This window comes from Cupressus sempervirens, chromosome 4 (genome assembly GCF_028749045.1).
Source record: "Cupressus sempervirens isolate cs-2001-9-10 chromosome 4, ASM2874904v1, whole genome shotgun sequence".
Classification (NCBI taxonomy): domain Eukaryota; kingdom Viridiplantae; phylum Streptophyta; class Pinopsida; order Cupressales; family Cupressaceae; genus Cupressus; species Cupressus sempervirens.
This window is the reverse complement of record NC_143121.1, coordinates 181880160-181891712: the sequence shown is the minus strand read 5'-3', so window position 1 is coordinate 181891712 and position 11553 is coordinate 181880160. Positions and strand designations below refer to the sequence as shown.

General features: G+C 32.6%; 1 protein-coding gene across 1 annotated transcript; it reads right to left on the bottom strand.

Annotated features, from left to right (window-relative positions):
- Nucleotides 1–321: 321 nt before the first annotated feature.
- Nucleotides 322–11085, bottom strand: LOC149560577 (peroxidase 5-like). The gene is made up of 5 exons (XM_089827639.1): nucleotides 10929–11085; nucleotides 1485–1675; nucleotides 1171–1386; nucleotides 913–1078; nucleotides 322–796 (listed from the first exon to the last, which is right to left on the bottom strand). The coding sequence occupies exons 1-5, from the start codon at nucleotides 11083–11085 to the stop codon at nucleotides 390–392; spliced, it is 1137 nt and encodes a 378-aa protein (XP_089683765.1). The 3' UTR covers nucleotides 322–389.
- Nucleotides 11086–11553: the final 468 nt, after the last annotated feature.

Sequence of the window (11553 nt, the reverse complement as noted above, 5' to 3'; positions counted from 1 at the left end):
ATGGATCACCATGGAATCAAGATGAGTCAATGGTCTCCATATCCAACCTGCTTTCACTTTTGAAAGATACTCAAAAATGGAAAAACAATCCATATACAATTATACGCAAACAAAAGGAAGACCACCTATATCATTTTTTATGAGCTTCAAAATACTAAAATGCTTCAAAAACTGAATTAGACTTCAAATTTTCTTTTTACGCTCATAGCCAATAACCTTTGATAATTTATTTATTTTCAAAAAATTGTTTTATTCTCATTAAATACAAGTTGTGAATGCCCGTTTTTAAGGAGGGACATCAACCCCACAACCTCAACTTATTTGAAAGGGAATAAAGAATTAAAAATGATTCGATAAAATTGAGACGAAACATCGACAAGAAGACGTGGTCACAAGACGACGCGGCAGTTCTTTCGTATTTCCCCGTCTGATCCTGTCAACACATCAATGCTCCCCATCTTCACCATGGATTCACCAAATTTGTTACGCCAATTAGACGGATTCACAACGTTATTCCTTACCATATTGCGAGTAGAAGGTGTTGAGAATAAGGTTTGATCCGACGTTAATAATCCCCGCTTTTTGTGGAGCTGAGTATAATATCTGTTGTCAAGACGAGTCGGGGTAATCTCCTCCAAAGCTACAGTTGGATCGAGAGTATCAGCATTTGGGCAACTCGCCTTCAGTCGCCTCGCTAGTTGAGCGTCCAGAGTGGGGTCCTGAGCACCTGTGTCGTTGAAGTTGTAAAGTCTATCACGAAACGAGGAGCAATGGGATACACCAATAGAGTGTGCACCTGCACAAACATCAACTCATAACTATCTTTTATATTAAGTATGAAATGATACTAAAAAATATATGCTTTCATTTAAGCCACAGAGAAATCATAATCATAAATTTAGTCGCACCCACCTGAAAGAGTTACCATATCCTCCTGTGATAGACCTTTCTTCTCAAATATATCGGTTAACTGTTGGGCGTCGAAAGAAGGAGGTGGTAAATTTCCTATGATATCATCTTCTTTAGAGATCCTTCCGTCTTTTCGTCCGGCTGGGACTCGCCAATTCAGTTTTCCTGCCTGAAAACATCAAGAAGCCCACAATCAGAAGAGGCCGAGAGACTTCTATACAAGTTGACCTGATTTAATGGAAGAGATTACTGTTATAACACAGGTGATGTGAGAGAGATTCTAACATTGTGTGCACTATCTCGTGCTGCAAATGCTAGGATGTCTGCACATGAAACAACTTGAGGGCACTTGGCCTCGATTTCTCGCTTTGCTTCATCTATCACCTCAAACCCTCGAAGGCTTGGAAAATTCGCAGGAGACTCTTTCTCGGCTTTGTTGTCAGGCGTGGAGTCTAACAGAATCGAGCCATCGCAACCCTGTAAACACCACCTTAACATGTAAGCTAATTCATTCTATACATTTCTAATCTGAATGTCATACAAATGAAAAGATCTCTAAGGAGTCATATGCTTACCCTAACAAAGCAGTCGTGGAAATGCATCCTAATAAGAGGAGCTGCTAAAGTAGGGTCTTGTTTTAGGGCGTTGGAGACTGTTCTCTTGACAATAGATTCGGCCTGTGGACATTTATGGCGGTAATAACCCACCCGCAGGCCATTTGGATTCGCATAGACTGAATACGAGTAGGACACCATCCAGAGGAAGCCTAGAATCAGCAAGGACTTCGATGTATTCATTTTTTAGCTGTGATCACTACCTCAGGCCTTAGCAATAATATGCTATGAACAAAAAATAGGTAGTGTTGGAGTTGGCTTATAAGCAATTATTTGCAGAGATGCTCTTCTAAGCAGTTTTGAATGGGCGGGCTATGCTTAAGATTGCTTGAATTGAACACTGTAATGTCTGTATATATATACCGATCATACAAACGACGTAGTCTACTAAGAATGAGTTGTCTAAGCCCCGGTTGACAGAGTCTATCTATTAAAATAAAATCTGCAGGCTTTGACTCTACAAACCCAACGCGCAAATCCGTTTATCCCATATGCCTCCAAACATATCTTGAGAGCGATTGGTTGTTGACCATGAAATTTGCTGAATATATATAATTAGTCTCAGCCGTGACGATTAAAATTATGTATAATGGCTGGAGAATCTTGGAGACTAATTCAACTGGGAATGAATCGAACTGCATTAAATGCCACTGAATCTTTCTCCTCGTTGCATTATCATATTTTTAAAAGGGATTAAATATGGCGCAAGGCTGACTAGTTTACGACAGTGATACGCAATCATGTTTACATTCTAACTCATGGTATCTATGGACCGTACGAAGCAGTAAAATGTCAAACCTTCGCCAGCTGTGGTTATGCCTTACGGGAAATAGTAGTGTGAAACTTACGAATGGAAAATGTGTTGACTATTCATGTGAGACTCATGTGAGACTCATGTAGTATCATTCAAGCAAATCTTATCTTTTATATCTTATAATAGTTTAGTGTTTCATAGACAAAAGAAATTTCGTTGGATATTTCTTATTTCTAAATATTAAAATAAATTATAAATTTCAAAGTAACTTATAAAGTTCATATAAAGAGATAATATAACATAATATATTATTAAAATAAAATAAAATTTAATTATAATTTTATCTTTAATTTAATATATTGATTAATTATTACACTATAAGACATTTTATTTCAACAACATTTTGGTCCTACATTCCCCTTGTAAGAATGCAATCTAACCAAACTAATTGCCACTACGGGGCACCTCTTTATTTCTACTATTCTAAAATATAAAATTCATTGATTTTGTATTTTAAGTCATATATTAAAAAAAAACATATATTTACCCATATTTCCATTGTAAAGAACTTTCTTCATAACCTAATAATTCTCAAACTAATTATAGATTCACCAAATTTTAGGTAATAGTTTATTCAAGCAATAATACTTATAGAAAATATGATAAAATAATAAAATAGAGTATTTATATATTTAAATAAAAAAGATTTAAATTAATTGATATACATCTTATTTATCAAATGTGAAATCCACATAGTAGAAATGAAACTAGTTGAAATTTATAATAAATAAATGATCTTGTGAAATGTCATGTTAAAATGAAACAAAAAGAATGAGGATGAAAAATATATGAATGTGGAAGGGGCAACAATTCTCTAAAGCAATTGATAAAAGTGATTCTAATTCTAACAATATTTGGCACCTAATTTGTTCTTTGTTCTTAATAATTGGTCAGGACATGTAAAACCCCTACTTTTTTTCTTTTTTTTTCAATGATTTGTTAGCATAGGTGGAACCTCTGATTTATGTTGATTGTATTGACTTTCCTTCTTCCCTTGGCCCCATATCTAGCTGTCAAAGTGATGATTTGGCTTTTTGGGGATCCTCATTGAAAATAGCTCTACAAGCTATTAGAAGATGATGGAATGAGACTGTTGTAGGGCGAAGTATTGATAATAATTGTGATCTCTCAAAGGTGGTTATGGGTGTGGGGGGGGAGGGGGTGGGGAGGGCGGCGCTAAAATATTCCTCCCAAAATCTTTAGATGGGTGTATCACTTACTCTTATAAAAATTTCCTAGTTGGTAGGTTCCAATCCTTCAAAACCTTTATTTTGATGGTGTACCCTTTGGAAACTAAAAGATAGTGTGATGTTTTTGTGCTACCTAAAGGACATTTCCTATTTAGCTTCATTGGGGAGAGTGATGCCAATATTAGGCTAGCAGGGTCATGGAGCTATGGAAAGTATGACCTACTGATAGCTAGATGGAAACCAAGTTTTGACCTAGTCACGAAGTTACACTATTTGGCCTTGATTAGGGTTAGTCTCCCAGAGCTTCCCCTAGAGTTTTGAAAGCTCTAAATATGGAAATTGCTAGTGAAAAATAGTCCACTTTGTAAAGATTCTAGAGTAGAATGAATAAATGGAATTCATCTCCTAAAATACATGGAAATTGAATAACACCAAAAATAAATTCATTGTGAAACAACTATTTCTCGGTAGCAAAGTTTTCATCTTACTCCTACAAGAGGGTAAGATGAGAAATGATAATTTTTTTGACATTGTCAAAAACATTTGGCCAGGTGTGGATTTTCACTATGTGAACTCTAATGTGGTCTCTTGAGGTATAGAAGCTTTTTGGAACCCCAGTCTGTTCACAGGTATGCTCATTTTACATTTGCAAAATTACCTTGCTATCATATTTGATTATCATGAGTTTTCCTAGTTTCCATTATCTAAATTTAGTGTGAACACTTATTTAGACCATTTACTAGATCTCTTACTAAATATTTGAAGAAAATGATTTTAAAAAATGTTCTAGTTCACTCTTCCACTACCTTTCCATAATCAATTGTGTTATTTTATGGTTTGATTTTCATTTGATTTCTCTTAGCTCTCTCAAAATAGATATCAGTTTCTTGTTAGTTGAGAGGCTCTACAATTCAAGTTAAGGGGTTAGAATATGTGAAATTAAGTTATACATTTAAATAAAAAAATCTCTTTGAATCAATCTCCTTACATTGTAGACAAAAAAAAAACTAATTTGTTCACCTAGTATGAACATCGTTTACATAAAGAATTGTTATCCTTAATTTTGGGATCATCCAAAAATGTTATCATGACTTGTGAACTTAATCAAAACCTATTAGACTTAAAAAAATTCATAAATAAAGAAATAAAAAATTCTCCATCAATAAACAAACTCCACTCCATTATAGAATGAAACTTGAATCTACTTTTATAATTCTCATAACTTGAATTCAAAAATAAATATACATAAGGTAACATTATAGCAGAAAATTTAGCCAATAAAGTTGTTGATGGACTACTTTTTATAGAAATTCTAAACCAAAGTCAACTATAAAATAAATGATACATAAAAAATGTAGTTTAATAATATTAAGTATAAGTATTCTAGATTTTTTATCTATAAAACTTATAATAGATATTTTCTTGAATGTTATGCAACTATAAAAATTTCCATATTAATCACTATCTATCTTTACACAAAAGTTTTGTTATGTCTTCTACGAATATAAATCCAAGTAATTAAAAGTGAAGGTGACAACTATAGATTTTTTTATTGTCCTTTATACTCTCCTAAAAAATTATTTCAAAGTTTCTATAAATCTATACCTTTAGTTCTTACCTTTCATTGTCAATGTCCACAAGTGATTAAACATCATAAAGTAACTCAAATAGAGAAATTAATGGGTGTATAAATTATAAAGTTGAATCATCACATAATAAATTATTATTTCAAATAATAAGAGTATAATTCCTATAAACATAAATTATTATAGTAAAAAATGTTTTTTATGTACTATTATTCTATCTTATGCAAGATTATTCAAATCCCTATAAACTTTCTTCTCACAAATGAGGCTATAACCTATATTAATGTTCCTTCTCTCCTTTATGCAATTTTTTTTCATCTTTCCTTAGATCTGAATGAAAGATACAACATTTATATTTCATAAATGGTCAATCCTACTAAGCAATTTTTTTTATTCCATTTATAATTTTGATTAAATGGACAATGAGGCTAGTAGATTTTTAAATGTTAGATTCTACCTTTTTTTTTTAAATTTATGACTATTATGATGTTAGCAAGGTAATATCAATCTATTTTAATTTTTAATCTAATCATGAATGATCATCCCAAAAGGAAACAAACTAATAATTTGACCTTAGATAGAGAAATAGTTTCTTATATTATAAGGAGAAATGGTACTATTATTCCCAATCGTGCAAACTTCAAATATGCCTCAACTTAGAGATCAAAGAGGGGGGATGAGAGTAGCAAGTCACCATAATATGATAATCATTGACTAGCATCTATATATGTAAGTTATTCTCTTGTAAATTTGTTGCCTAAATATAGATCATTCATATCAACTGATTAACACACTCATCATATCAGGATAAGAAATTATTATAATTTATTAAAAACTTGATTGGATAAGTCTCAAGGTATGGTAGGGGTTTTATAGCCCTATTATTTTCCTCAGTGTCTCACTTGAATGAGGTGTAATTGATTAAAATATACTATAAAAAATGTCGAGGATAAGGACATTTACTGATAAATGTATTGTCATTTACTCATTAAAAATCCTTAGATGTTCACTTCAATTATTCAATCTTTCCTAAAGATATGTATAGATTGGTTTTTTGTAGGTTTCCCTCTTGATGATATTCATTAATACAATTCACAACTCTTTTCTTCATTTTTATTTCATTAACAATGTACATAGATTTATTGCATAATTACTAGACTCACACAATTGAAGTAATTATACAATAAATTACAAACTACAATATTTCTATTTTTCAGATTCAAGAATACATATGATGATGCTAGATTACTAAATGCACTTTGTTACATTAAAAATGGTTTCCACAATAATTGGCTCAATTAGTACAATATGTATCATCTTATATTATGTCATGTACTTGTATTGATTGCACTATACTTATAATTAGAGATAAATAATAATAATAAAGATAATGATGATGATGATGATGATGATGATGATGATATAGTTTTTAATTCATCTAGGGATTTAATAATTATTTAATGAATTGAGGACTCATGATTCATGGGCTACTAATATTATAAATAGTAATGATGCTTAGAGACCTTTTGAACTATGATCCTTCTAGTTATGACTATCCCCATTATTAAAAATAATTTTTCAATGACATTGCTAGAAGAAAATCTTCATAGACACATATCATTGGCCGAATACTTCCCACACAAGGATATCTAGTACCTTGATAAAAACTTTAAAACTTGAAACCCTAAGTCATTTGACATAACAAATAATATTATTTTTCTTAATAAGGAACATCGTGTTGAAGCAATATTGTAGTTCCTTATGGAACTAAGCTTTCAAAATGTGAAATTTAATTTCCAATTATCTATGAGTAAATAAATTTAAACTCATTTTGGAGGTTCTCTATTAAACTTTAGGTGCCCTCTAATATGATAGTTTGAGTTGAGATGCCTTTAAATAATAAAATTTTAATTTTCAATGGAGTATTTTTATATTATTTCCATATAATTTAGAGAGCTAGGTTACCAACTTTAGAATAGGAGCCAACCATAGATAGTTAATCCTCTATAGTCACACTCTTTAAGAAGTCAATTGCATCATCGCTATAAAGCTTGCATCATAGACATTTGAACATGAGAGTCTTATATTTCACATGGTTATTAAAAAATGTTGAGCCCTTGAGAAGAGTAGGATTACTAATGAAGTCACTATTTGATATATAGTTGCCAATTAGAATGTGTTACAAATTGTTTCCCCTACTTAAATATCTTTCATTAAATGTATAATAATATTTTATCTTATGGATTCTTTTAAAATTGCACTTTTTACCATTTTTTTCCCCTATTTTTAAATCACAAAACCAATTAGAACATATGTCTGATACCATAACTATTTTTTATATTACTACCAGGATTTGACACTTCAATGTTTTAGTCAAACTCATTAACTTATGTTTCATGACTCTTGATTCACATGGGTCCATCTCTCATAATAATAAATAGAACACTTAGAACTTATTGGATTTGACTATGACTTCCGAGGAGGTCACCTATCTCGCTACTACTCCACCTTGAGGGTGATGTAATATAGAATTTCCTCCATGGTTAAACACACTCTTCTTGCAACCCCATTTCCAAAACCTTAAAAAATTGTTGTGCCTTATGAACCATTCATTAGAAAGACCCTTAAGCTCATCAATTGATAAGTAGGAGATATTTTTCTGCAACAAGTCAAATTGTGATATTGCTATCAGGATTTAACTATGTAGTTTTTGAGTCAAAGTCATTGACTCATGTTTCATGAGTAGTGATTCACACAAATCCATCTCTCATGACAAGAAATGGAATGCTTAGCACTCATTTGATCTAAGTGATTTTTACAGAGGTGAAGCACTAGGACTTCCTAAGAGGTCACCCATACAAGTACTCGTCCAGCTTCAGCATAATTAACTACAAATTTTCCTCCATAGTTAAACCTACTCTTCTTACAACCCCAGTTACAAAACCCTACTTTTCTTGCAACCCTAGTTACAAAACCTTCACCAAGTGTTGTTCCTAATGAACCTTAATTATTTTTTATATAGGTTTTGGTCCTCTTGTGGTTACTGATTTTGAACTTCTCCAACCAAATTTTATCGAGAGGGATCTATGAGAAGGCCTATATTTTCCAATCTTTGACTTCTTTTCCTTTCTTTTAGGTACATGTTGTTCTAGCCAACTAGCAACAAGTTTCTTTTGTCTTTAATTTCTATCCATAAGAATAATATATGATATATGTTATATTTAAATTTGTATGTCTTTCTTTCCACTAGGATTATAATTACTTTACCTTCAATTTAAATAACCAAATGAACTGATATACACATTTCCCAAAATCATTGTTAATATTGAAATGTTTTCCTATTACAATCTCATCTAAGTCTATAATAATATTATTTTTATGAGCTCAATATTACTAAAGGAGCTTTAAAAAGTCTATTATACTTCAAAACTTTTTTACTCTCAAAATCAATAACCTCTGATAATTCAAAATTTTCATTTATCTTATTCTCATAAAATATAGGATGTAAATGTAAATTTTTGAGGAAATGTTTTCTCATAATTTCAACTCTTTCGAAAAGGGATATAAGAATAAAAAATGATTCGATGAAATTAAAATGGAATGTTGAGAAGAAGGCATGGTGACAAGATGATGCAATAGTTCTTTCATATTTCACCAGCCAATCCCATCAACACACCAATCCTCCCCATCTCGACCATGGATTTAGCACGTTACTCTACACTATATTGCAAGTTGAAGGAATTGAAAGTAAGGTATCGATTCTAGATTCTACTCATAGACTAGCATGTTAGATATACTTGTTCATGTAATGTTTATTGATAGTGATTGCTATGATAGATTTCTTAAGGTAACAACAAAAATCTTGTTGGTGATTTGAGATTCCATGCTTAGGGAAAGGTTATGATCCTTGAGATCTCTTGTTGTCATTATGGTAGGAAACAAATGAGCATAGTTTTCATAGTTCAGTTGCTTTTTTTATCGTTCTTTCCTTCTTAAGATATTGCTTATGTACATGTATTATGTGAGGAGTTTCTTTACTTCATTGCAATGTAACTTATCATGGTTTAGAGTAGTATTTAGTTTATGTGGGTTATGTAGATCTTCTTTGTGGTTTTGATTCTCTTAAGTGTTTGTTGCTTGAGTTTGGTGGTTTCAATACTCCTTGGTGTGGAGGTTGTAACCCTATTTACTTCCCATTTTAGTCTTTAAACTTTTTTTGTTCTTGGATGACACTAGGACAAAATATCATTTGATACTGGTGAAGTATTGGCCCCAATTGACAGAACTACTTGTAAGAATTTTTCTTAGGAAAAAATTCACCCAAGATCAAGGAACTCAAGCACAAGCACAATAGTAGACCAGAAAAAGAATGATCAAAATAACAATATCCACAATTGATTTATTGTCATTCAATTCAATGTGAAAATACACTAGGACTGCTTGTATATAAAGACCTCTAGAATGCTTCTAGAATGCATAGGAATGAGCAACATGATAAGTCATACAACCAAGCACATGTCCACCAAGTGTGGGTTATCCTCCATTAAGCATAGGAGTAAGTGCGATGATGAGAGGATAAGCCGACAAAGGTGTAGTACGCAAATTAATGTTATAGACACCATGTGTTGAATTAGAGTTTCTTACTTCAATGTTGTTAACATGACAACTCAATGTTGTTTCTTACTTCAATGTTGTCAACATGATAGCTCATAGGAGTATGCAAACTCCTAAGTGTCTCACCTAAGAAATAATAAAATAATGCATTGACCTAAGTAAACTTAAGTAAAGTGTAATAAGTAAATAGTTATTTACACCAACACCCCTCCTTAAGTGTAACCTAGGGAAATGTACTTAAGCTCACAAAAAATAGGATGAAATGCATGATGGGTCTCAGCTACTAGGCCATGTTAGGTACCCATGTACATAATGCAATGCAATCTCTCATAAAGTGGAGAAAGAGGGAAAACCTCATGGGAAAAACCCTACTCCAAAAAGAGAGATGAAAAGACAAGATGCATGGATTGATGGAGTAATCAAGAACCCCCATTACAACATACATCAAGTATAAACAAAAGAGGAGTAGAAGGACAAAAACCCACAAGAGGGAAAATTCTCCCCCATAAAAGAGAAGAAGGAGACAAGGTAGTCCACCCCCCTAAATGTAGAGTGTTGATTACTGATAGCTGTTCCAATGTAGAAGTTGATCCATGAATTTTGAATAATGTTCCTCCCCTTTGGAAGAAACAATGGTAGAGGTACAAATGAGATGCTTCCCCTATGTGTAGAAAGAATCTCGAAGATGTATGGTTGTTTTGAAACTTGTTCAACTGTCCCTATATCGATATTGATAGTCCCCCTTCCAACACTACTAAAAAGAATGAGTGCAGATCTAGCAAGGATGAATGTAGAACCTATCCCAAAGAACCTACTATCTCCTCAAATGATAAAGAGACATCCTACAACTACTATTCATAAGGATCCACAATCACATCAACCTGTGAAGATCGATCATGTAGAGAATGGACATGAGGGTTAGAGCGAGCCCTCATAACAATTGAAGTAGGATCTTCTTTATCAAAGAGAAGATGCATATCATCAATGATGTCTCTGTAATTTTCTATGTGTGACTTCACAAATAAACTTGAAATATCTATCAAGAAGTCATCACCTAATGTTGGAGTTGGAAGACTAGGTGTACCTTGTTGTGCTAGACCTATCACTATGGCAATGGATGAAGTATTTGCCTCAACAAAAAGAAGATGAATATCATCGATGATGTCTCCCACATCTTCAATGTGAGACTCCACAAATAGACCTGCAACATCTGGAAGGAAGTCATCCCATGAAGCTGCAGTAGGAAGACATAATGTTTCTTGTTGCACTAAACTGGGAGCATCTGTGGCTAGAACTAGACTAGTAGAATGAATAGGAGTATCAGGAGGTGTGATCTCATCTCGAGTTGGAGATACCATAACAGGAGTGACTAGAGATAGAATGTCCTCAAGAAATGGAGGGACTCGTGGATCTCCATATGCTTCCCAAAGAGCCATCCAAACATCATGAGAAAATGTGACAATCTAAGAGGAGAAAATGATTCCTTAATCATACTACTATACATAAATTGAAGAAGAAAAGGAAGATATTTGAACAAAGGTGGCATCTTTGAGTATAGAGAAGAAAACACTTATGTTCTCTTAGATGAGCAATGATTAAGATAATCCATTTCTGATAGTTCCTTAGTGTCAATTTTGGTTTTAAACTAGAGTGACATATGTGACAAGACTCCATGAGATTAATAAATGTATGCACCCCCAAAAATACATAAATAATCAATCAACCCCCCCTAATGTCTGATTTGGACACTTAGTTGGATAGCCACATGCCAATTTAGGGCCTATTTCTGAAAGCATTATTTCTATCCTTAGAGCCTATAATCTTAT

Coding starts and splice junctions, on each gene's coding strand:
- LOC149560577 (XM_089827639.1), bottom strand. CDS start 11,085: ATGGTATCTCCAACTCGAGATGAGATCACACCTCCTGATACTCCTATT. Junction 1,676..10,928: donor CTTCCTTCCAGATGTTGCAG/GTCTATTTGTGG, acceptor TGCTGATTCTAG/GCTTCCTCTGGATGGTGTCC. Junction 797..912: donor GGATATGGTAACTCTTTCAG/GTGGGTGCGACT, acceptor ATGTTTGTGCAG/GTGCACACTCTATTGGTGTA.